The sequence below is a fragment of the Anticarsia gemmatalis genome, chromosome 12, assembly GCF_050436995.1.
Source record: "Anticarsia gemmatalis isolate Benzon Research Colony breed Stoneville strain chromosome 12, ilAntGemm2 primary, whole genome shotgun sequence".
Taxonomy (NCBI): Eukaryota; Metazoa; Arthropoda; class Insecta; order Lepidoptera; family Erebidae; genus Anticarsia; species Anticarsia gemmatalis.
In genome coordinates this window covers 2,760,261-2,787,947 of record NC_134756.1, presented here as the reverse complement: position 1 = coordinate 2,787,947, position 27,687 = coordinate 2,760,261, and the positions used below count along the sequence as shown (strand labels likewise).

Sequence of the window (27,687 nt, the reverse complement as noted above, 5' to 3'; positions counted from 1 at the left end):
TTTATCCTACTCTTTGTCGATTAGGAAGTTTTGTTACCACGTTTTGAGGAAACAATAGGCAATTGATATATATGCCCTTAAATTAGCCGTTTATTATCGAGCGACAGTTGCGCCAGCAGACGCTAAAATTAGACTGATTTGGTCTGATTTATCAGAAATGCTCGAAGCATATACAAGGAATAATGATATTGGAAATTTGTTTGCAAATATGGAAAAGTGTTTAGTTATTCGGTTTGCAGTAGCTGCATTAAAAGAAGGAAAGGCTTGAGCTTGAACTTTTCCTTGGTTATATCGCTTGCTAACCCTAGTAAAGATTGAACGTCAATCTATAGTATATCGTTCCTAGTACAAGTGGATAGCAAAAACCGTGGGTATTGTTTATACTGTTCAATAGTTCAAATAAATTGCCTGTGAATAAAATAGAACGAATATTGTTTTAACCTGTGTGATTTGTGACTGTACGAAGGACACGCATGCGATACTAGTTAATGCATAAATTATATATTTTTTAATAACGTCATGCTTGTTTTACCTAATAGAAAAAGTGCACCCTCATTTCGCTGGAAGAGTAGGAGTGTTGTGTGTTTTAAAAAAATTGAGTTGCTGCTGTGAACTCTTTAACAGGCCATATGATATAGAGCGTGTTTGTGTATATGAGCAACGAAATTCGTGATCAGCAGTCAGATATTCTAAGAAACTTGGATATCTGGAGACTGTTCTTCTTCAAAATTTGACGGGGAGAAATAATGTTGGGGTTCTTTTACTTTTTTCCGCCCATTATAGTTCTCTCTTTTTTTGTCGATTTCTTCTTGGCAAGTCTTAAAATGAAGCGAACTGAATTCAGTACAGCAGCTATTTCCTGACATAGCAGAGATAAACTCAATTTCGCATTTAAACAAATTGATATATCGAATGCATGAGTGATGCGCATGCTAAAATTAGTTCTACAGATTGATCGCGGAAGAATTTCCCTGTTTATATTTTCTGGCCCAGATTTTACAGTCGGAAGTCGGAAACTGTAAAATTCGTTACAGATTTCTTATTGTATAATCATCCGGCACGTAAGATTCAAAATATTTCGTAATCGTTATTAACTTTTACTTTTTAATAGTCTCCGGTAACATGCCTTAAGTCTGTAATATTTCAGTATCATTTCTAAAATCTATATTTATATGATCATTGATCACATAAATATGTATTTATGTATATTATCATATAAATCATACAAATGTTAGGGGTATTTTAAAATATTTTTTGCTTATTTATGTTGCCTACTCTCATTAGAAATATGACAACAGGGCATGATTATTTAAAAAATATATAATTGTAAACTTTTGCTAATAATATAAAAATTATACACATTACGCAGTTATATCGACATTGTCATCACTTTCACGTATCAAGCAATGCAAATCTAGTTCATTTCCAATTTTACAGAAAAATAGCGGAACCAGTAAATCACTTTTTACGATATTGCACAATTTTGCAGTCATTGATGGCGTTACTGGTTTTTATGACTGTTTTAATCGTCGCCCACTGATTGTTACGAGTCAATCAGTGACGAACGCACTTAATGTTATGGAACCGTTTCAATCAAACGACTACTACGTGTTTTAAGAATTCATTTTTGGTTATTTATTCTCGGTTTCTGCAATATTGAGTGTCTGTTGTTTAAGTTTAGGGCGGCTATTGTGAGAAATGCATGAAGTAAATGCTAACCTAATTCTGACTGGATTAGAGAAAGGAGGAGCCCCTTGCCCTGCAGTGGGATAGTGAGACAGTAATGGATGATTTAAGGCAGTTCAGGGTGCTAGTTTATCACCCACATTCCGCAAGTAACGACGCTATTAGGCATGATTCCAATATTCCGATTCCGACTTATTATTCTTATTGACTGAAATATGTGATTGAAAGACATTCTCGAAAAATTACAGCTCTAGTCATTTGTTCTAAAATTTCCAATCAATTGTTCGTTTGGATTAGAAATGCATGACTTTTTTTAGTTATCATACCACTGTGTACTACGTTACGTTAATTGGTACATGAAAATTACATCTTGAACCTAACTACATATCCACCAACATCATTACTATCCCTCTATTCAACCCATTAACTTATTCTTTGACAGACGGTTTGAAAACCTCTAAACTTAAAAAAAACGTATATCTGTTCAATGGCTTTTGTGATTTCTTGGTCTTGATCCACGTATAGTGTTTTTTTTCTCATATTTTGTTTTCAGTTTTTAGCTTCGAATAATTAAAATTTATTAATTCTCTTGTTCCAGTTTAATCAGTGCATCATGTCCAGGGCCCACTGACGGCAGCCACAAGGATGCGTCGACAATGAAACACTACTCCAATGCGCACACGCCGTTCAATGATTACTTTATGATGTACCTTGCGAGATGGAAGCGCGCCGCCGTCGTGTTGTTGTTCGTGTGGATTGTCGTCACTTATTTAGTTATATCGCCTCTCAGGTTAGTATTCATTACGTACATAGCTTTAAGGCCATTTTTACTTCGATATCATTAATGTAAAACAAGTTATTTGAACCACTGGTACATGCAGGGATAGGGGCTAGGATTCAACTGTGTTGTAGAGTCGAGTAGAATTCGGTATAATTATCCCCCGGCCGACCTCTTGGCCTCTCGGCCACAAACTTGAACTTAAGCTTCTGTTGACCCCCCCTTCAAAATTAAAAAAAATAATTGCGTTTTTCAGAGACGCAATTTATTTTTTCTAAGGCTTACAAAATTTAACATGTATATCACAAATAATTTCATATTGAAAGCCCTTTCCAGTCCAAAATCCTGGATCCCTCAGGGCATTATGAGAGCGTTATCTATAGTGTCTTTTGATTCAAATAATCTTGTTTCTTGATATGGCTGAAGCACGTTGGTTAGTAAGCGCCCTCATAATTTCGCCCATTAGTCGCGTATTCGGTAACTCCTTTGAGATTCAGCCGATATCGCTAATTTGACATTTAGTAGTATCACATATCATCGTAGTACTTAAGTGATATTGATCTTATCATCGGAAATATCTTGTCTTGATTGATAAGAAACTAGAATTACTAACCGTCTGACGACGATACCCAATGACATCCCTTGTTAGATACAGATTTAATTTCTATATTTGTAACTATCTATCAAGAATCCATTAGATTTGAGCGAAAATATACACCTGAAATGTAATAAACCCCTTGCTCTTATTGATCGTTTAATTGTTTAAAAAGACAACTCCCGCACGAAAAATTGTTCTTGTGTCTTTTACAAACATACAAACAACGGGACAAAGTACAACCAGACCCGAAACAACTTTTTAATTTCTGGATCGCACAAATAATTCTTCCGTGTGGGAATCGAACCCGTGGCAACCTTAACCACTGCGCCACGGAGGCAGTCCTAATGATTATCTCTTAAGAAAATTCATGATTTCTGTTTTTGCTTTGAGTCCAAGTATAGATTATTTAGAAACTAGTAAATTAATGTGTGTATTGAAAAGTCATTGATACTGTGACCTGTTTGCTTCTTACAGCAATGATACTGCTGGGTAAGTATAGATAGTTAGTTGAATTTAGTAGTCTTCTGTGATTAACATTAGTTTAGTATGAAGAGTACTATGTTGGGAGCAAACCAATCTCTCTTTCGTTATTGTATGTCAATGGCAATGTTGGTTACCCCTAAGAAAAAAAGGGGAAGTTAAATCTTTTAATTTATATCTCATGAAACGAACGCACCGTTTTGATGCGATTTTTTTAGTTTCAAGTTATTAATATTACACATTCTTTATGTTTGTATGTCGAACATAATAATATATTTAAAGGAAAAGACACGCCGAACTTTATAAATATTTATTTTTGTGTCGGGGGTGTTGTAAAAAACAGTTTTCAATGTTTTACAATATTCCATTTTTAACAAAGTTTTAAGGTTTTGAAATAAAAAGAAAGATTGGTTATATACATTTTTGGAAGCTAGAATTTAGTACGTAGTGTATCAGGGAGTTTAAACGCTAGAATGTAATGGAATATTTTCAGTATTCAAGGGATTTAATATCAAACTTTTAGGTAGAAATTCAGCTCTATGAATTAAATAGTAATTTTCAAGTAATAAGTCTTTTCCATAACTATTCGTAGTTCTTGCTAGCATTAAAATAGTTTGTAGATATTCTTGTACTTTAGTTATTAATGTTTTTGCAAATATAATAATTTATATTCTTTACAGATGCAATGGGAACCAAGATGAGGTCGTGGAATACCAGGAGAGGCTTAAAAGAGTCACTTCTCAATTAGAAACATTAAGACAACAACACAGTAATCTTATAGCACAGATTAAAAAGTCCTCAGGGTAAGTAAATAAAGTAATTTTAATGCTTATTAAAAATTAAAAATAAATAAACAAGTATGATACGAAAAACCCCAAAAACGTTGTAAAAACATTTGCTAAATCCCTGAAAACATGGTTTACCGACTCACTTAACCCAGGATAAAGACAATACAAATAATGATGAAGAAAAACAGGCATTGCTCTATTCCCATTTCGAGCCCAATCTAAACATTATTGATAATATTGATATCTTCAAATCAGCCAAATTATACAAATGCTTAGTAAATTAACCAAAATCTTTACCAAAACCTCTATCCATAAGTGAAAACGGCATAAAAATCTGTTCAGTAGTTTCTGACTTAGTCGCGAACAAACAGATGCGACGGTGGACTTTGTATTAATGAACCAAAGAAAGTGTGTCAAGTTTGGCTGTATGACTTTTGACCTTTGCTGATGAAAGAAATTGACAGCACATGTTATGTAGGGCATGTACACACACAGCGCCTTTAATTTTTAAGTAAAACATGTGGTTGTTAGTTCTTTATATTTATTAACAAATTTTCTATGCATACCATGTCTAATGTTATGTCACCCTTGCGATAGTTAGACTCTATGACAAGAAAATGACAATATGACGGAACGTTCCGACCTGTGACTAAACTAACAAAATAGTTGTGTATGCATATGCAATGTATAAGCAAAGTAGCATAGTCTGATAACCAGTCTTACCGAAGAGTATCGTGTTATAATCCAAGTAACTGGGTTGTGGAGGTCCGATAGGCAGTCTCTCCATGTAAAATACTGTTACTCATCTGCATCCGGCGAGACTGAAAGCCAACTCATACATAGCTTGGAAGAAAGGCTATGCCATGATGAATAAAAATAAATAGCATCTAAACGGTTAGGTGTGAAAATATATGAGCTTCAGATTTGAAAGAATCGAATTGATGAATGAATCATCATCACATACAAGCTTTTGCTAGTTGATCTGCTCGCCTGGATTATTTTTAGGGTATACCTGCTATATCTACTTCTAATAAGAGTTCAGAGCAATAAACAGAGGTATCTTTGTATTTCTATATTGATTTCCATATCTATCAGAGTTGTATGAAATACACCAACGTTAAATTGTTCACAATATTTGTAATAGGGGTGAGCCTATTGCCATTTACCGGGTATCTACCAAACTTTGGGCTACTGTTGAAAATATTCTAATGTAAATTATAAAACTAATGGTACTGTACCGACCCGCGCCACAGGGGCAGTTGATAGGTTTTTGTATATGGAAATCAACAAACTTTTTCCGTTCTAAAATAACTCGAATTTGAAAGTAACTGTACAATCATCTTGTCAAACATTAATATTATGCGTTAATATTACACGCCATGTCAATGTACCGCGTTGAGAGAATTTTAAACACAACAATGTATGTTGGAATACAATAAAAAACTATAAAATTCGTTTTATTGTTTCCATGAAGTCACATAATAACAATATTATGGCAGTTTTTTCTCAGACCACTGAACATATTTAGAATACATACGAGTATAGGCCTACAACTTAATACAACCTTGTATGCAAGGTTTGCGGCTGGTGGAGACATACTAAATTCATAATTTAGAACATCAGTGACCTGACTTATGCAGCTTACGGTAGCCTTTTATACAATCTATATACATTTTACATTCTAAGGCTCTTTACTAAGTTGTCGGATTATAATACGAATGCAATATTTGGTGCCTGCGCTTGGCAAAATCATTTTTGAATATTCGAATATAAAAAAAATATCGGATTTGCATAATTCAGTCAATAATCATTTCTAATATATGCAAAGCTGTAACAGTAATCCCAAAACATGTTCTATCATACGGGTACCTTACATTTTTAAGCCCGATAAATTCGCTTGGTGTATTTTAAACTGGTCTGTTTTCAATTTTTTATTTTAAATACAATATAGCTAAATTTGGCAAGCATTAATATACTAATTATATACATTTTTAGGAGCATTAAAATAACCATTGCCGGCAGAAGTCTTCTCCCGGAATAAAAGAGGGGTCAGGTCTTTAATCCGTCACTAAAATAACCATTAGAAAACAAAATATTTGTCTACGATTTTTTATAAATTTCTTTTTTCTATATAGTATTTTCTGAAATAAACCAGTTTTTTTGTCCATGTATCCTAATATTAAACTATTTTCCAGGCTCAATGGAAACCTCAAGGACATAGACCCAGGGTCCCTGTTCTTCGACGGAGGGCAGGGACCGACAGAAGAATACGAGAATCTCAGGAGAAGAATATACACCAACACAAAAGAACTGTGGTACTTCGTCAACCATGAACTTGGAAAGTTGATGCAAGAAGATAATAAACAAGAAAGAATACAGAATATTTTAGACCAAGTTGCTGATAGAAAAAGGTTGGTATTACTTTCTTAACCAGTGCCGAGTCATGCTTGCTACACATACATGTATCGACTGCCTCCGTGGCGTAGTGGTTTAGGTCGCCACACCGCAACCATTGCGTCGGGAGGTCGTGGGTTCGATTCCCACACGGAACAATTATTTGTGCGATCTACAAATCATTGTTTCGGGTCTGGTTGTACTTTGTGTTGTTTGTAAAAGTCCCCGCGACGCAAGACCAATTCTTAGTGCGGTAGTTGCATTCTTCAAGAAAAAAAAAAAAATCGGGTTGGCAAGTTCGGTTCGGAAGTATTTATCGAACAACAAAACCGACTCAAAGCAATTACTGCACTTGTTCGGCTTGTGCCGATTGGGTAGTTCGATCGTCACAATTCGGTTGAAACGTTCAGGCGTGGCGATTTCAAGCGGCTTTTTTCCCGAACATTCATCTACACATTCGGTTTGGCCGTTCGGCTAGGCCGATTGATGCCGAATATGAGTGTAGCAAGTTTTACATAGTTTGTGGATAATAGCGGAAAGCCTATTCTATAGTTGAAGTATGAAAACAAAGAGCCAGTTTCACGGTTTATATTTAAGTGTCAGATGTTTGAATACAAATATCAAAATTCCATTACGTTGTTAGATATTTAGATGTGGTAAAACTATGTCTTCATAATCCTTCTGATAAGATAACCGATACTTATCCAGCAGTTGTGGTACCAAAAGTAATTCTTCTTAAGGAAGTCATTGTAAGGAGATCGTTTACAGATTATTTACTCGATTGTGTAACAAAGCAAGGTAGTATGTTTACCAGCTTATGTCTCTGGTACGCTTGTTTGTGTTTCCTTTAATGCAGTGCATTCGTCGTCTTATGATGGCCACTAAATTTAATTTGAAGGCTGAAAAACGGAACTTTTTCCTATTTTCAGTTCTCTTTTTCGAATTGTCACGTTTCATCTATTTGGGTTGTGTTTTTTTTATCATATTGGTATAATAATATTGATATTGGGCCTTCAGTGCACTGGTGGCCGAGTGCGGGTTAGAAGTTTGCATTCCTTCAACAACCGTGTTAAAGAACTCTCAGACACGCAAGATGCCATCACTTTGTTTTACTTCTACGTATTGAAAGGGATATATTTAAGCAATACAGTACTGTATTATTACCTTAACCATTTATTAAAGAAGTGCTAGAAAATGACAAGCAATAAATAATCCAAATGATTTTGAACCTTATCGTAAAAAACAAGAGGTTAATTTTGCTTTGTTATTTTTCCTCCCGCATATTCGAGGTGCATTTCAAAGTCACAAATGCAAGGAAATAGTCAAGGAAAATGATGGTTTATTGGTTTTTAATTCTTTTAAGTATTTGCTGAAGTAATCTTAGTCCTCAATCATCAAAAAGATCAAAAAGAGTGCCTAGGAGTTCCTTGCTGGCTCATTGGCACTATCTTCCGAACTGGCGATAAATTCACTCACTGTTTCACTGACTATCATAAGTCAGCATTTGACCTAAATGATTTGATTTTGACTTATTCCATGTTTTATATGTTATGTATATTAGCCAGTACTAAACCCGAAAAATGCAATATTGCTTCAGTTCGCTTGACGTTTCGGCACTGGTTGCATATACTGTAGGTCCAAGCAGGCTACTGATATGTACGTCTCCGCATTTAATTAAACCGTATGCTCAAATTCCGAGTATAGGAGATTAAAAATAAATTTAATCACTAGTCGAACCAACGTCGAATATCAAAAATCTATTTGGTCTAAAGTCTAAACGAGTTAGCTGTTCTGTCAACACTAGAATATAATATACTAGCTTTTCCCGCGACTTCGTCCGCCACCTCAATTTTCCTATAGGAATGCGTAATTTTCCCGGGGTAAAAAGTAGCGTTTGTCCTTTCTTGGGTATCAAAATATCTCCATACCAAATTTCATGCAAATTGGTTCAGTAGTTTAGGCGTGAATGAGTAACAGACAGACAGATAGTTACTTTCGCATTTAGATTCTTAGTATGGATTGCTTATATTATTTTTTGTATATAATATTATGTCATCTGCACTAACATGTTTTGGTAGTAAATACACGTGCCATTTGTTATTTCATATTTTATGTCAATTTTATTATTGTTCTTTTGAAGGTCGTGGAAATAATTTCGTTCTAGGCAAGGTCGCGAAATTTGACTTTGTTATTTATTTTGATGAGATACAATGAATGTTGTTTTAACATGAACGCTATAAAAAAAAAATTCGCTTAGTATCGACTTAATTTAATGGTACGGTAGGTATAGGTACGGCTGCTACGGCCCAGTGGTTAAGGTTGCCACGCCACTACCATTGCGTCGGAAGGTCGTGGGCTCGATTCCCGCACGGGACAATTTTACGTGATCTACAAATCGTTGTATCGTCTTTGATAGTACTTTGTATCCATTGAGCAGTTCTTAGTGCGGGAGACGTCTTGTTTGAAAAGAAAAAGGAAGTCACTATAGGCCCAAGCGCATATAAAAGAAACAATAATATTTTAAGTCCGCACATATTCACATGCAACAATGCACATCTCCATATAAAACGACACCTCCATGCAAGTACCACAAAGTCAAGATCAAATAACAGTCTCGTAACAATAAAATAGCGATCTCAAATGACACGCGATTAGAATGCAACTGCACATCTCGATGATAATGACAAGGATCTTACTGATATAACGAATGCAAAAGTTTGGATGTTTGTATGTTTGTTACGTTGTCATGCCGAAACTGCTGTACCAATTTTAATATTGAGTATTTGTATAAGTAGTTTGACTGCCTCTGTGGAGTAGTCGGTAGTGTATGCGAATGTTTCGGGTTCCAATCCTGGGTTAGACCAACAAAGTTTTCCGAGATTTTCTGTTAAGACTTTCTGAGAGAAGAAGATTTCCAGAAAAGTACTTAATACCGTCGATTCTGCGCCTAACCTCATGAAAGTGTAGGAATAGAGAACTTGTACACTATAAACAAAGTCCTGCACTGGTTTCAATGAATTTGGCCGCCGTAGCCGAATATCAGCTGGGAGGACATTACACAGGTAGTTAATAACTCAGAAACATAGGATATTTTTTACCCCAAGAAATCTTTTTACGTGTACAAAGTCGCGTTCACAAGCTAGTTAACAATTAAATAAACATAGAGAAACGTCTTAATAAATCCGACATTGTGTCTTAATTAAGTGATTAACCTCGTTTAGACGCACAGCTGTTTAAACAACAGTTAGCGTTTAAAGCATTAAAACAGCTGTGAACGACGATCGGTAAACTATCTTTGAAAGAAAGTAAGGGAAAATAGTAGCTTATTAAATCGGTGTGTTTTTGTGGTCTGTGTTTTTGACTGATACGTACTGTACGATTTATCTAGATAAAAAATAATCATTCTGTGTATTTCCAAAATAAAGTACTTGTATTCAGCAAGCCACCGTCAGGCATTAACCCCCGGTTTATGAGGTACATTTAGCGGCAGTTTATCTATTCAATAGCGTTAAAACTCATACAAAAAAACGCTATTGAATAAATAAACTACCGCTAAATGTACTTAGAAACCTGGGGTTAGTTAGTTAATACTCGACTAAATTACTAGCTTAGTATCTACTACTAGAGTAATCAGATTTTTTTACTACTATAACTCGAAATACCTAGTCGAAATATAGTGTTAAATTCATATTAGAATCGACATATTGCATCATACTATGTTGTAGAAATAAATATTGATATTGTTTTATGTTTTCATTTAATAATAAATGTATATTTTACTTTCCACTTGTGTACAGAACTACAGAAGACAGTACACGCCACAGTTAAATCAATAGCGTACGATTGTTAAAACAGATGGCTTTTAATTAAAGTAATTAATTAAAACTACAGTTTGTATTGCGTAGTACTCGTAACCGGCGGTCCTGTATGACAAGGTATAAGTATGAGTCGTGCGAGGCGCCCATAGCCAGTTGCGCTCACCGGTCGGTAAACGCTCTGTGGGTGAAGCGACCATTATCGCGGTCTTTCCATAGATGGGTGACCGCTTAGTGTGAACAACTTTGACACTAGGTTGACCACTAACCATACGACAAACAAACAAACTGTTTGAGTGTGTATGAAGCAAGGGAAGTTTGTAAGGATCGTACCAAGTGGCGTTCTTTCGTCTCTGACTACCCTTATGGGAAAAAGGGCGTGATATTGTGTATGTGTGTACATGTGTATTGGTTTGGTTAAGATTTCTGTTACTTTTGTGCTTAGGGGGAGTCGTAGGTTCCATTCCCTATATTCTATGTTTCTATCAATGACTTGTTCTTAGCTTTGTCTGTGTGTATGTTTGTAGTCTCTTTCTAGACATAAAAAATTGTAACTGCAGGAGTTTTTGAAAGAAAACGATTGCGTAATATCTATTTTTCGTTTAAAAATAAAATTAATGTTTCAGTTGTAAAATAAACAAAATTATTGATCACGATTTTACTCGGTGCCCGTGCGTATCCCGAGATGGTACCGATTGTCGAATAAATTATCTTAAAGTAATAATTTGTATGGATTTTAATGAGTCTACTGTCTACTAAATATGTCGGCTTCAATAATATTTTCTGATTTTTGTTTTTTTATAAATGAAAAGAGAAATGGTGCTTTTGAACGATAGAAGAGACAGAAACCTTTTTATTAAAAACGGATTAGACGATTTGAGTATAAAAGTTTACTGATTTTGGTTTATTATTCATAGTTTGATCATTTTCCATTTTTATTCAACGGCTTCTGCAGTTTAGAAAAGAGCTGCACCAATGGTTGAGAGTTTGGTTCCTTACTGAAAGGGTTACTGGAATCTACAATTTTAATTGCATTCATTTATTATTTTTATGTTTTATTTATTTATTATTTTTAGGGGGATTTGGAAGGGAAGAGGGGAGGCCTTTGCCCAGCAGTGGGACATTCAAATAGGCTAAGGAAAAAAAACATTGTTAGATGCTTTGTGACCATTATTTATATCTATTTGAAAAGTTTCTTGCGTGTAACACAAGTCATTTGGGCTAGAGTTGCCTAGAAAAAGCTTTTGAAGTATCGTGTGGGCAGACAAATAGCGTCTAAGTATCGTCATTATCGTATTGATTTGTTCAAAATATACCACGTATCAATAAATCCTGCATAATTAACGAACACCAATAAACTACAATTATTTATAATCAACATGAACTAGTTTCGGTAGTCTAATGTGATTTTAATTCCATACAAACTGGTATATACATATGTTAATACCTATAAATAATTATATGAGTCATATATTTAGGTTTTTTCAAGGTTACATACATATACGATGATGACTGTAGGGAATATTAAATCTTCTTGATTGCATTTTATGAGTAGTAAAACGTTTAATATGATTTGTGCAAATGAAATGTCGGAATAAGCAGGTTAGTTGTTAGTTTGTCAGGAGATTGGTAGTTGTTTTCATACATTTACTTTATAAATTGTGACCTATGCGTCGGATAACGTATCCTATTGATAAAGTATAGTTAACCGATAGCCGCAAGCTGTGAAAACGGCCCTAAATGTTATCAACACGATTTGGGGAGGAGATAGGGGAAGGGTTGAACCTATATTATTTCTTATATAAAGCAAAATAATTAAACCAAATGTCAAAATTCTTTCTGATTTTGACATGGAAGCGGGGAAAAGCTCGTACTTTCTCAATAATTTCAAGTTTTCTTTCCATTACAGGTCATTACTATCAGATCAGCAGCACTTACCAGAACTAGACGGGTACCACGAGTGGCGTATCGCCGAAGCAGCTAACGTGAGCGACTTAGTACAGAGAAGACTGAGGCATCTACAGAACCCGGTCGACTGTCGTGACGCTAGGAAACTTATCTGTAATTTGAATAAGGTAATTTTGCACGTTTGATTGAACAGTATTTTAAGATTGTTGCCAGTGGTTACCTCTGCGGTCTGTAAGGTAGTGTATGCTGTAGATTACGAGGTCTTGTGTTGGATATTTGGGTCGGGCAAAGTAATAGAACAATCCTGTAGCACATTTACCAACTTTTGATAATGTTTCTAGTAGTACTACCGGATACTTTAAAACTTAAACTTAACTTTCTCTGGTCTCGGGTCGACGCATATGGGAATAAGGGGTGATTTTATGTATAATATTTAAATAACCTATCTAAATGACATAGTAAGATTTTCGAGAAGGAGCCTCTATGGAAAATAATTTATACATTTCGCTGCACAAATTCACACCGCTTGATAACCGCAATTAGATATTATGAAAAACGTACAAGGAAAAAAATATTTTTCCTGGTACGCTACGTTTTTCGTACGTTTAAAAAATTTAAAACCACATATCAACATAGGTTAAATGAAAGCATGTCAGTCAATTCACATTCATATTTGTTCCGGTTAAAAATCAAATCTGCGACCTGTCTGTGTACGCTGGAAGTGGCGTGACACCCACTTAACCACTGCGCCACTGTAGGCCACAAAAGTCATTTTCGAAATAGTTCGTTAGTCATATTCCACTTCACCTATTTCTTATCATGTCTTATCAACCACCTGTTGTCACTTCAAAATAGTTACATCACTTACCACGGCCTAGTATTCTAGGTATTCTAGTTAAAGACCTAGGTGATTATGTAACTCATTCTCATTACTGAAATGGCATTTAATTATTTGCGTCCGAACAGTGCGAAATGTAGAGGTTCCGCTACATTTAATATTATTAATTTAGGGGAAAGACAAAATTGGAGGCCTTTGTCCAGAAATGAGACATAAAGAGGGCAAAAAAAATATGATGAGCCCTCTTAAAACATACCATCATTTGAATAAAAAAGTACATTACATTAATATTGGGAGAAAAACATATTTTTCATTTCGTCTTTCGTTCGACTTTCATAGCCCAAATATCAGTAAATTAAAGTTCTTTATATCATCAAATGTTCTAAAACAATAATATTGTGAAACAAGCCATCATTATTATCTCGGGATCTGTTTACTCCATAAATTTATTAAAAGAGCACCTGTTTCTATTCATCTTCTTTATAACACAAAGGCCCTGCGTATCGTAAAGGGCGCGATCCCACTATGTCGTAACGATTAATTTATCGTTGGACGACTGTGGTCTCTAGCTGTTCCTATTATAACGATTGTTTGTCGTCAAAAAAAAATTCGTTTAGTGACTCGTATCTAGCCGTCCCCACTGTCACGATAATCTGTCGTCACTGAAAAAAACGTCGTAGATGACAGTAAGTCGTGTCGTTCTATATGTGAATGCCACGACACTTAAAACTGTACGATTATCTGTCGTCACGACACAGTGGGAACGCGCCCAAACATGTATAAAATTAGATGACAACACACCGGTCCCTCATCTGTCACTGTCACCTGTCAAAGGGCCGTTGACCCCGTGACGTCAGTATTTCGCGCTCTAGTACTAAATAGAGCTAAGTGTTGACAAATTATTGTGTGGATGTTAGATTTGTGCAACGGCTACTGTATGTGTGAATTGGTCTATTTATCATAAAGATGTTTTGTTAAATGTCACTCACTTTAAAATCGATTTTATTTTTTAGATCAGAATAATAATTGTTACCCATAACTACATACTGTTGTCAAATATACGTAATAATACTAAAAACAGAGTTTTTGATGAAATTGTTTAGTAACTTCACTGCTAACTAACTTGCAAAACTTTGTAAACATGGAGCCGGTTTTAATCATGTCAACTTGGTTATTTTTGGGCATATATTGTGGCAATTATACATACATACATTTATATATATATGAATAGACCAATATTACTGTAGGTATATACCACTTAAACTGACCAGAATATTGATAATGATATAACTTACTACATAAGTCCTTTTTTCTTTTGACGCACTTTACAAACGAGTTTAATCAACATTTCAGACAGAATACTATTGTAATTGTCTCTCATACCACGATTGTTCGACTATTCAAAAACAGTTTGAATAACATAGTCGTAAATCTTCGCTTCTTAGTCGGCGAAAGATAAAAATGTCGTAAAACAAAAGCTCTTATAAGCTTGTTTTGTAACAAACAGACTATGGTCGAGTCGTATTATTAGTTTTCTAATCACTTTTATGAATGTTTTTCGAAATATTACCCTGTATAATGTTTGATCTTTAAACTTTAAAAAGGGTTTCAAGTCTTGCAACAATTTAACACGTTAAGCAACCCCAACACGGTAAATTTTAATGAGCCGCCTAATTATTACTAGAGACTGTAAGTACAGTACTTTACACAATGTTGCTTATACTTTGGTAGAAAAAAAAAACGAGTTGACCGATCATCTCAAGGTGTCAACCTCTCTCCCCTAGAATAAAACCCTTGCCATTACCACTGCATTCTACACTACAGAAATGACCGAACATTTCTCGAACAAATGTTCCAAAATATGCAAATGTATTATATTGTAAAGCTGTTACAATTTATTAACCCTCGTTATCGAGAGGTCGATTATCTAATACGCTCGATAATATTTGTCGCCTTGACCCCTTCTGTTTACTGATAGCTGCGCGTTGCATCAACTGTGTCTGTGAATTTATAAAAAATATACAGATTTTAAACTCCCTTGAATACGAAAGAAACTCGTAATTTTTATTGGAAGCTTTCTATAAACCATTTTCATTAAAAACGTCTGATAATAATTTTTCTAAAATAACGACAATATCCCGGCAAATTAAGCATATATTTTTTTGTATACTTTCGTAATTTTAACTATACTTAAATGTTATGTCAGCTTCTCTCCATAGGCCACGTGGTAAAACTCGTTGGATAAGTTGCAAACGTCAGACAAGCTTCACCCATTCGATATAACATTAGAAGGAGTAACGTATACATCGGAAGAAAGTACCCTTCCTTTAGCTTAGATCAGACAAAATAAATATAAATGCATTCTAGTCCTATTCAGTATACCTTGTCGTTATTTAATCTGCCTTTCTCCATGCGAGCAACACGTAATATTCATTGACTTAAATGTGTTTTTTTCTTCTTCCTCAGGGTTGTGGCTTCGGCTGCCAGCTCCACCACATCGTATACTGCCTGATCTTCTCATACGCCACGGAAAGGACGTTGATCCTCAACTCTAAAGGCTGGCGGTACAACAACAAGGGCTGGGACTATGTGTTCCATCCCATCTCGGATAGCTGCACCAGCGCTTATGATGACAAAGTTGTGCAGTGGCCAGGTAAATATATATTCTACTTACACATTAAAATATACATGTTTAAATATTTTGTTAATATCTAATCATAATTTTAACTCCGTTGTTATCTGCTTTAGCTCTATAAGTGTATACCAATACTTATAGAGCTAGAAAGTAATAGTATTAACCAATACTTATAGAGGCAAAAAAATTGGTTGAACAACTAACATGTAAGTTTTTTTTAAATCTTTCCTGACACATTAACTTTTAGATAGTCATTTGAAGTTGTTTAACAATGATGTGAGTCATTCCTAAGTCATTTTATTTTTAATTGAACTAAACCTCTTCATTAATTTTGATGGGCTAGTTTATAGGCAGCTTACTGGTCATCGATCATGGTAAGCGAGTCAAGCAACCTTCAGAAGGTTGAAGATTTACCGAAGGTTTACATTGTGCTTTTTAGCGGATAATTTTTATGCTTTCTAAGGCACGCAAAACGTTATAATAATTTAAAACGACTAGGAGCGTTTTCAATTATTTTAACAGTCGTCAAGTTACTACAAAGGTCTTCGGGTATCTTGAAAATCTTTGACACTAGGTAGGCCACTAACCACTCGTAAGAAAGAATACAATTTAAATTCCTATATGAATCTCTCCAGGGTCTACGTGGGTAAAAGCGCGCGATAAGATATATTATATGGATTTCGGCAAAGATAAGGGTGAATTAATTATTTATTATTATTAAGAAATGTATTTAACCCTTCACATTGGGTTATGGTAAACAAAATATTATGTGTTGCACCATGTGATAATTATTTGTTACAATTAAAAATATATATGTGATTTATGTTATAAATTGTTGTAGGATATCTTATTAAGTGTAAATTACAAGAACGAAGCGTATTGTCAGTGTTTGTTAGTCAAAGCACGAATATGATTTAACGATAATACAAGTAAAGTCTCAAGATACACATTAATTAAACATATCAGAAAAAGTGCTCAGTCATTATTTCCAAAGGTTTTCATAGTTACCAACATTAATATAAAAAATATTTGTGAGCAATCTTACCTATACACCTTTATTAAATCTACTATGAGCTTTGAAATTGAGACAATTCTTTAACAATTTCAGAATTTTTCAGTTAGACAAAATGTCATAGTAACAACAAATTACACAATTATTTTCTCAAAAGAATAATAGTCTCTATACCTCAATGCATACGAGCCATTTCACTATATCTCTTTTATAGGTTATGTGTTAAATATATTTCCAGTGACGTACGACGCGAAGGTGATCTCTCTGCCGTTCATCGACTCTATATCGCAGAAGCCGAAGTTCTTACCGCTCGCTATACCTAAGGATTTGGCGCATCGGTGAGTTTATATACTTTAAGTTTCTTCGTTGTAAAATAGCATTAAGATTAAATTGATGTCATTTAATTAGCTAGATGCAAGAAAAAATCCATAATATAAATAAAATGTCTCTTTCTTTCTTAATATTTGAGCTGATTTCTTTCGAGTAATATGCATGGTGTTGCCATATTATAAATCTGCGATCAATTTTAACGTATTATTGACGATTACAACACACTGTAACTGTGTGATTTGATCCTCTTACAATAAATTATATTTACGATACAATTCTGTTGAATTGCGTTACAAAATGGTCAGAACAATCAGTTTTATAAAAATACTAATTTGCGCTATGAAAATAAGTTAACTAGTATATTTACTAGTGCTAGAATTCGCTAGGTGACGTCTTACCTCTCTACCTAGGTTTGTTTTAAAACCACATTGTCTGTTTGCCAACAGGATAGTACGTTTCAACGGTGACCCAGCGTCATGGTGGGTGGGACAGATGCTCAAATACATACTGAAGCCGAAGACAGCGATGCAGAGAGCGATCAACGACACTATTGCTAAGATGAACTTCAAGACGCCTATTGTTGGGTAAGTAATATTCAACTATGAAAAAACCATTTTCATGACGAACAAATATAGTAAATACTATCTGTAGGATAAATAAAAAAAAAAAAAATTTAAGCCTTTCCTAATAACGTAAATTCGGCTAATATGGGTTTTATCTATATGTACATTGTTCCGAATACTACATTTAAAATATGCTATTTTCTTTTAGTAAAACCTTTGTTTCAATACATCTAGTATGATTACCGAGTGCTGCCACTATAGTCTGACAAAAGAGCATTAGATTATTAAGTTTGTAATCAAGGCATATCTTATGTAGTAGGTACTTAATATAATAAGTATTTGTTGCTATAACAATCAAGTAAAACGATTAATCTACGTATACGTAAAGTTACGTATACTTTAGGTATACGCTGTATGACCAACCACTCGCATTTCGTCTTTGTCTAATTATATTCTTTCTCATACTGACAGAAGAGCCATGCCTAACATAAAACCAGTAGTGAAAGTTATTAAATACTCCTTTTTTTTCCTCAGGGTACATATAAGGCGGACAGACAAAGTGGGAACGGAAGCAGCGTTCCACCACATACACGAGTACATGGCGCACGTGAAAGACTACTACGACAAGCTGGAACTCACGCGGCGCGTTGATACGAGAAGAGTTTACTTAGCTACTGATGATGCTAACGTGAGTATAACATTTTTAAAACATTGGATAAGCCCTAGCTGAAAATATTACCTTCACAAACGGGTTACAATTGCAACGTGACAGTCACTTTTGGTCTCTTTTGTGCTTCTTCCAACAGATCTGTAGAAGTAGGCATATCTGTACTTATTTACAACATTTAAACTTTCGTGATGCATTGTTGTTTTATATTATTCCATGGCAGGTGTTTGTAATATTTTTATAACGATTCTAAATAGAATATTTCTTCTGCTTACTAGACGTTAACGATGTTTCGTAACGAGGTGTTGTTTATCACACAATCCCTATTCCTAGATTGATTTCTTGCCATTGTTTTCGGACCAAAAATTTGGTTTCCGCAAGGGACGCTCAACAATCGACGCTTTTGCACGCGTTAGGGTCCTGGCGGAGGACTTGGCAGCCCAGGGAGAGGTCGCCTACATCGCCGACGCCTTCAACACATTCCCTTGAAGCAGCATACGAGTGGCATTCGAATATCACAAGAAGTGGAGGCGTACTGTAGTACGAGCTTTTAAATATGGACTATACTTATTTTTGTATGTTATCCAGGTGTTAGAAGACGCTCGCAGCAAGTACCCGGAGTACACGTTCCTGGGCGACCCGTCCATCGCCAAGACGGCGGCCACGCACCGGCGCTACACGCCGCTGTCGCTCACGGGCCTGCTCGTGGACCTGCACATGCTCGCCATGTGCGACTACATCGTGTGCACCTTCAGTAGCCAGGTATAGACGTCGCCAAACAACTTGAACATTACTTGCTGTATTAGAAAGTAAACAGAATGTAGGCCCAGTGCAGAGGACACTAATTGGTTGGCTGTTATACCAGTCGGATGGTCGAAGCTGAAACGTCCTCGCCTTTGCGCAAAACTATTATACCTAAACTGACCTAAAAATCGTTCACTAAGATGTAGCGAAATTGTTCAAGTTGTTTGGCGGCACCTATATGACCACTTAGAAAATCGGTATATATTTCGAAAAAGGTAGCTAATGTTCGACCCAGGTCCTCAACAATCTCCATGCTTAATTTAATCGGGATCGGTTAAGAGGTCTACTCGTAAATGCCCTCTTTCGCCATTATATTAAAATATGAATATTTATATAGCTGTTATGCCAGAAAACTAACTCGAAGAAGTTATGCCCTGACTTTATATCAGCCCGTGTCATTAACTCTATGTCAATACTGTGATATTTACAAAAGTTTGAAATTCTCCGTCAAACAGTCTCAGCCACTTCGATTTTCAGATATTTCTCACCAAGAATTAGTAAACGAAAAGAAATCTACCATATTAAATGACTTCAGCCTAGGTCATTCAAGACTATTGTACTTAACTACTATTACTATTATTTTGAACAAAAAGTCAAGCCAAATCAAGTTAAATCTATACTAATCTATACTAATATTATAAAGCTGAGAGTTTGTTTGTTTGTTTGTTTGTTTGTTTGTTTGAACGCACTAATCTCAGAAACTACTGGTCCGATTTGAAAAAATATTTCAGTGTTAGATGGGCTATCTATAGCCCATTTATCGAGGAAGGTTATAGGCTATATATCATCTCGCTACGACCAATAGGAGCAGAGTACCAGTAAAAAATGTTACTAAAACGGGGAAAATTTTGACCCATTCTCTTTTATGTGACGCAAGCGAAGTTGCGCGGGTCAGCTAGTCATTTATAAGTATATCATTTACTTTTGTGTCAGGTGGGTCGCGTAGCCTACGAGATGATGCAGACAAACAGAGTGGACGCGTCGGACAGTTTCTTCTCACTCGACGATATCTACTACTTCGGCGGTCAGAACTCGCACGATCGTATTGCAGTCATGACCAATGATGGATCTAATCAAGATATTGCTTTCGAGGTATGTTAATTTGACAAGATTTTTTTAGGATTTTGAAAGGAATAAAACGATTTCGATGCTAAAAAAAGTGGGTAACCTAAATAAAGCCTATATCCTAATAAAAAAATCCCACTTTCGGACATCCCGCCTTATTTGGGTAATCCACCTTATATACTGTCACTCTTGTTATAACCAAAGGTGTATTCAGAGGTGTATGAAACACACCCATATTTCGCTATAAACAATGATAGTCCCATGTAATAGGGGTTGAGCCTGTAGTCATAACACGCACGTTAACAAACTCCGGGCTACTATATTGAGAATATTCTAATATAAATTAGAAGAGATCAATAGCGCCTTGCAACCTTGCTTGTAAAAAGTGTGTTGTTATAAAATTAATGTTGTATTTCAGGTTGGCGACCTAATAGGTATCGCGGGTAACCATTGGAACGGTTACGGGCGGGGGACTAATAAAAAATCTAATTTGGTAAGTTTTATGTTCATATTATTATTATTATTCGTAAACACGCTCGTAATTTATTACATATTATTTCTTTGTTAATCATCAGTTGGTGTATTTGTTTTAAAAGCTTTTTTTATATTTGGTTACAAGGGGAGGGAGTTCTGTATTCGGATATTGACAAAAAATCTATAATACCAAAATAATAAGTTTCGGAGGCAATGTTCAATAATTCTTCAAAATCTGGTACCAGAACTATCCGAGAGTAACAGATAATGCGAAAAAATGTCATATGTTAAACATCTTAATACCATTATCTTTATAACATGAAGACTTTACAACAAACTAATTGTATAATTTCTCTTCCAGAACGGACTTATCCCATGGTACAAGACCGCGGATCATCTAGTACTATACCCGTTCCCTGAGTACAAGCAAGTGCCGATGTACGACACGAGACAAAAGGACTTATAGACCACACATAGGTACAATATGCCATACAAAACATTACTTTACACCCACTAGAAAGAGACGGAGACGAGATGGCAATATATTGTTATATAACATTACGTCACACCTACTGGAATGAGACGGTGATATATAACAATGTGTTGTGAGAGAGGGATAGCAATATATTGTTGTATAACTTTACGTTTCACCCACTAAAATGAGACGGTGATATATAACAATGTGTTGTTAGAAAAAGATGGCAATATATTGTCGTATATGTATTTATTTAACAGTATGAAAAATACAGTGGAATATTAACTATTGTTGAGGTATTGTTTGAAAATTACCATGAAATAGATTGTCACGCGTACCTCCAATACCGTATCTGATTTTAATGATTTAGAAACAATTGTATGATTCTACTTATACACATATTTGTGGTTTTATTGGCAAGATTTAAGTGTTGGTAAACTTACGACTTGTTTTAATGGTGAAGAAAAAATATTTTGATGAAATCTTGGATGCTTGGAAGTTTTTGAAACAGTTCTTGAAAGTATGAAAAGTCCTGCTGTTTGCCAGCGTGGTAAACTAAAGCCCTCTTTCCTTTTTCCGGAAGGAGACCTTTTCTTAGTAATTGTTTTTTTTCATACTTAGCAATTTGATTATGCCTTAATTTATGTTTAAGTAAAGTCATACAATCGTTTCAAAGAAATACTAAAGTAACGAAAATCAATAATTCCTAGTACGGAAGTTGTCTTTACAAAATGCAACCATCATAAGATCATACAAAAATAGTATAAATAAAAAGCAATATTAGAAAAATTATACAGTCAACGTCAGAATTATGTATACACTGTCACATTTTAGTCGTACTTTTCATATGAAAATATCAATTTTATTATTGCTATTATTCAACGGACAAAATGCAATGATTGTTAAATTACTATAAAGTTAATATAAAGGAATAATTTAATTATTTTTTATTGATAAAAATGCTTTAGAAAACGAGACAGTGTATATATTTTTGCCAGTGACTGTACACTGGCGGTCTTACCTCCGGTTCCTGAGGTACATTTAGTGGTAGTTTATCTATTCAATAGCGTTTAACCTCATATAAACATGACAATTGAAAAGATAAACTGCCTCTGTGGTGCAGTGGTTTAGGTAGCCACGCCACTACGATTGCGTTGGAAGGTCGTGGGTTTGATTCCCACACGGAGCAATTATTAAAATTTGTGCTATTCACAAATAATTGTTTCGGATCTGGTTGTACGTCCGGTGTTTGTATGTTAGTAAAAGTCCCTGCGACATAAGACCAATTCTTAGTGCGGGAGTTGTCTTTTCTATAAAGATAAACTACTGTTAAATATACCTCGGAAACCGGGTAATAGTGAATTTCGTACGCATCGGTACTGCTTACCGTTTGTAAGGTAAAGATTAATGATACTTGTATAGATAGAAATGTCTACGATCGTTCAAGTTTTCATAAGCGTCTTTTACGGGCTTGTTATATTGTTAAAATTTACTATAATGTTGATAAGAATTGGGCAAAGTTTATGCTTTGATCATCTTATTTAATTGGTTTGTCATGGTTCTTATTCAGTGGATAATAGGAATGTTTATGAACGTTCAGTCTGAAATAAAAAAATCTTAGTTACTTACGTTAACTTTTTGGTAATAGTGTGTTGAAGAACAGTAGGTCTGTATATTAATAGACTGGTACTACGGTTTGTCAGAATCCGTAATATAATAGAATAGATTTTTAAACATAATATTATAATGCAACGGGTCTTATACGCGATTGAAAATTTAAAGGTTTGGATACCTTATTTGCTGCCCGACGTTTCGATCGCATTACAACGACCGTGGTCACGAGCTGACTGTCAATGCGATCAAATGCGATCGAAACGTCGGGCAGCAAATAAGGTATCCAAACCTTTAAATTTTCAATCGCGTATAAGACCCGTTGCATTATAATATTATGTGTACTAGTCGCGAGAGTTTAAAAACATAGATTTTTAAAATCGCGGTTCCCTGCATGTCTTTTAACACATAATTCCGGCACAGATAAATCAGACAAAGAGAAAAACTTTTTTTATTGTAATTCACTCTCTCAAATGGTGGCATGTATAGAGATTATTGGTGGTAATAGTTTGAAAATATTTTTGTCATGACAGCCCAATACTTATCAACATAGTAACTCGAATACTAGTAAAATTGTAAGCGTGATTTATTTAAAAATCCTTATAAACTTATAACGAATCAACCGACATAATAATATGTTACGGGCATTATTTTATTTCTTAATTTAAAACAATTGATTATAACATTGAACTGCATAATTTAAAAACATTAAACAATAAAGTATAAAAAAATGTCACAAAATGAATTGAGAATGTACTAAATTAGGGATACAATAGGGGACAAATGTTCTTCAATATGTGTGGGGGGCTACCACGTATCCCACTTGATAACTATTTGAAAGCCACTATGCTGTACATTACTTTCTTCCTTAGATTCTAGTGATTAATATGTCACGTCAAAGCAGCAATGTACTGAATAGTGAGCATCAACTTGACTAATACTGGTTGTCAACTGAGATACATGATAAGCCCGCATGCGACCTACGACCGTAGCGACGAATGACGCGTGTTACAGCGAGTAAAGCCGCATTATGTCATGTGTCCAGGGACATGTCCCATAGTATCCCTTCAATAAATTATAATACTCAAAAACGTAACAACAAAAATGTTCTCTATTCGCCGTTTAAGTAACCGTATATCTTTAGTTGAAAGTTAATACTTATAAGAGCATTTACTCAAACACGACATTACAGTAATTTCAGAGTTTTGTACCTGAAAGATTTACTTAACAACCTTGCATTTAAATGTAACTAACAGTTCAAAACTAACATGAAACTCTTTACATAAAACTTTTTTATATCTGAACCTCAGTACGTAAGTAATAGTTATCGACAACACAAACTTTCGATTCGATACTATCGAAGGCTCATCGTTTAAATGTCAAATACTCAATAGTATTTGACGTATTGTCGATAGTTGCCGAGCAACTCGAAATAACAGAAAATGTTGAGTTTCTATAGAAGTTGAAGTTGCTATGTCACGTTCAGTTATCTGGCCAAAACATAAAGCAAAACTAAGTTACCTTGATTTTTGAGGAGCCACCCAGGAATCTAATGGCCAGTTTATGTATAAGTTTATCAGAATGCTCAGAAAGCTATCAAACTTTGACGGTGGTTTTCATGCATTTGCTATCACTACCCAGCAGATAAATTATCAGGCACTTATAAAACTGGGCTATAGCCATAATAAAACCATATTTTGACAATACTAACATGCGTTTTGAAGTTCAAGATATAAATAAAGTTAAATTCATAGCCATTCACCAGTACATACATTCCATATCGAGTTCGTTCCTTATTTTTTACACATAGTCATGATCCGTTGTGTTCACTGAGGCGCTATGTTGATTGATGTCGGTCACACGCACTTGTATTGTTTTATATGCATTATTGAACAACAATAATGGAAGGAAGTAATGTAAAATGGTTTTATTTATGATTTATGATTGATTAGGGTACTATATTATGTTTAATAAAAAAAATAGTGCCCACTATTACTTTGCCTTCTTTGCTATTCTGACTTTAGCAGCAAATAGTAGCAATTATTTTTTTTAGAAAGCGTTCATTGATGGTGCATGTAGGTCATCGTTTAACATAATTATAACGCCAATATAACTTTAATTGAATCGTTTAATTCAATTCTTTATAGAAACAAATATTTATGTCAACAATCATTATTTTTCCAGCTTAAATAGTAAAAATCTCTCAACGTATGTACAATACATATTGTGATAATTTTTTCCCTATTTACCCCGCAATGGTCATATTTGGAGCCAAAGTTAATAATCAAACGACCATACACTATTCAAATGCGTATATATTAGACTTTCATACATGATTCAATCGTTCAATTGTACATAGTCGATGCTTCAGTGAACAACATACTACTCAAACACGCTCACAATATTCCATCAACCTATATGAAATGGAATGAATTTGAACCTATATCAATAAGAGTACATAACTGACATGTACGTTGTAATCCGGCCTACGTCAAATATATGTTATGTGTACTTTCTGTGTATCGTTTGTGTACGTTTTGTGTTTTGGCGCTACTGTGTACTGTAGGAAATACTGTAAAATGAATAAGTAGTTCGGTTTCAAGAAGTTAGATATACTTATGCTTTTAATTTAAATAATCTGTTAGTAAACATAATAGTCGTTTACCTATTTTTTTTGTTAGTGAAACGTGTTTTTCATTTAATCACATTTTTTAACATTTTAGTAATGCTTCTTATCTTGGCACTTACTGAAATTCATTATCAAAGCATTTTTTTCTATTGCTCAAAGCTTACAATCGATCTAGTTAAGAAACAAAAGCTAGACCGAGATTAAAATGTGTACACGTTTCTGTTCAAACCTCAGATTATTGGAAATAGCTACAATGCTACTTCTAAATGTGTAAAACTTAAGTTTATGCTTGCAGAGCAGTAGCATCAAAAGCAACAAACACTTGTGTTGTCGTATTTTTAAGTAACTCGTATGAGTATACATACTGTGGTAATATTTTAAGAGTCTCTCCACGATCGTCTCAAATTATTTGATTAGGCAACAAAATTGTAAGAAAGAGTAAGAATTATAAACGGGCAGTTAGAATGAGAGAGATAGATGATTCTGTTACAGTAATTTTGTAGATAGTGTTTAGTTAAAGTATCTGGTGTAGTGGTTTAGTAATGTCTTTTATTTATTAAGGAATATTTGTATTTAGTTCAATTAAATATATAATAAAACAGAAAGTAGTAAAGAAACTAGCAGAAGATCTGTTCTTTTTTATTTAGCAACTTGCATTTGCAACTTATAAATATTGTTTTGTACAGTTTATTTGGCAAAGCAAGTGTTGAAATGCAATAAAAAAGGTGTATTTCTGAAACCAACTGTGTTGCCACTTGTATTTTATTAAATTGCCATCTTAAAAAAAAATTGCAAAGTTCACTAAACATTGTTTGTTATACAAGATATTCCTTAATAAATACAAGACATATTAATTTTAAGATTGGCGACAAAATAAAAGTATTGTGAAAGATCTGAATATAATTCGGCCCATGATGAAACCCCATGACCTGGCTCATAGGCTACAAACACTGAAAAAAATCTAGGTCTCAAGATTATCTCTTTTTTGTTTTTTTTTCGATGTCTAAATTCCTATTTATTTGTAAAAAATTGCTCATGTAATTTTAAACGTAGGTATTTGTGATTTTGTTGTTTTTATTTTTATTTATCTTATTATTTATGACTATGTTAATGTAGTAAGTAAATAAACCTCGTATGACGCCATTTTGCGATATAAGAATAATGTTTGAAAAACTTTTTTCTTTTATTGGAACAATGAACTTTAGAAAATAAATACCTGTATTGGTATAATTTCTTTTTAACTTTACGTACATATTTTTGGATACTAGGAAATTTGGTGATTCGGAAGTTTTCTATAATAATATGATTTCAACCATACGAGGTTTCTACGCATAATGTTACACTATACGCGATCGATGCATTTATGTATGTTACAACCCAAAAACTATAAACGAAATGTTTAATCCATGTGCTATAATACGTACTGCCTTATATCTGTGAAAGTATAGACAAAAAATATTATTAAAAACATAACAAAAACATATATGTATTCTCGTCAACGTTAGTGCAATTTATTTTTAAAATGTTTCAATTTCGAACTTTATTGTCTATGGCCACTAACTTTTTTTTTCTGTTCATGGCAAGTTTACGTATTATGCCTATTGCCTATCTGTAAAGGTAGTTCTACACGTTGTGTTATTCCATTTTTATTTATTGTCAATAGTGTATAAGTTACTAAAGCGGTGATATGTGGTGTATTTTTTAACTTTGTATCGCTCAGAGCTTCTGTAAGATGTATGTAAAACTGATGATAATGTAACATGGACCTAAAATGTGTGTATATAGCTTTATAATATAGTGTATATAGAAAGAAAATAATATAAATAAATGGTAACATGTGAAGGTATATTGAATTTTTATTCCATTCCCTATTACTGAAATCAAAAAAAGTAGTTAAGATCTTTGCTTTAGGTTCGATTCTTACTCATTGCGCTTTATATTAAAAAATGTGTTATATCTAATGTTTTCTAGCGTGATTTAAACACATTTTCTTAGCACAACAGGAGTAAGACACAACTAGTTAGTCGTCATAGTGGGCCTATAAAAGAATAGATTAACTTTTACCGTATCATATCGCGATAATTTTCCTGCAGCGATTCTTGGAAGTATACGCGTAAAAGTGTTACTCGCGAACGTC

General features: G+C 34.3%; 1 protein-coding gene across 2 annotated transcripts in view; it reads left to right on the top strand.

Annotated features, from left to right (window-relative positions):
- FucT6 (alpha-(1,6)-fucosyltransferase 8) overlaps window positions 1-27,396 on the top strand; it is a 37,820-nt gene extending 10,424 nt beyond the window's left edge. Inside the window, exons 2-14 of one of the 2 annotated variants that reach the window (XM_076120588.1) lie at window positions 2,285-2,476; window positions 3,537-3,551; window positions 4,223-4,345; window positions 6,526-6,741; window positions 12,449-12,614; window positions 15,752-15,938; window positions 17,171-17,270; window positions 17,709-17,846; window positions 18,360-18,513; window positions 19,081-19,254; window positions 20,230-20,388; window positions 20,780-20,854; window positions 21,197-27,396. In XM_076120588.1, the coding sequence (XP_075976703.1) occupies window positions 2,343-2,476; window positions 3,537-3,551; window positions 4,223-4,345; window positions 6,526-6,741; window positions 12,449-12,614; window positions 15,752-15,938; window positions 17,171-17,270; window positions 17,709-17,846; window positions 18,360-18,513; window positions 19,081-19,254; window positions 20,230-20,388; window positions 20,780-20,854; window positions 21,197-21,301 (1,746 nt within the window). In that variant the 5' untranslated portion in view covers window positions 2,285-2,342 and the 3' untranslated portion in view covers window positions 21,302-27,396. The remainder of the gene's footprint in view (window positions 1-2,284; window positions 2,477-3,536; window positions 3,552-4,222; window positions 4,346-6,525; window positions 6,742-12,448; window positions 12,615-15,751; window positions 15,939-17,170; window positions 17,271-17,708; window positions 17,847-18,359; window positions 18,514-19,080; window positions 19,255-20,229; window positions 20,389-20,779; window positions 20,855-21,196) is intronic. The other variant, XM_076120589.1, reaches the window with a different exon arrangement.
- The last annotated feature ends 291 nt before the right edge of the window (window positions 27,397-27,687 follow it).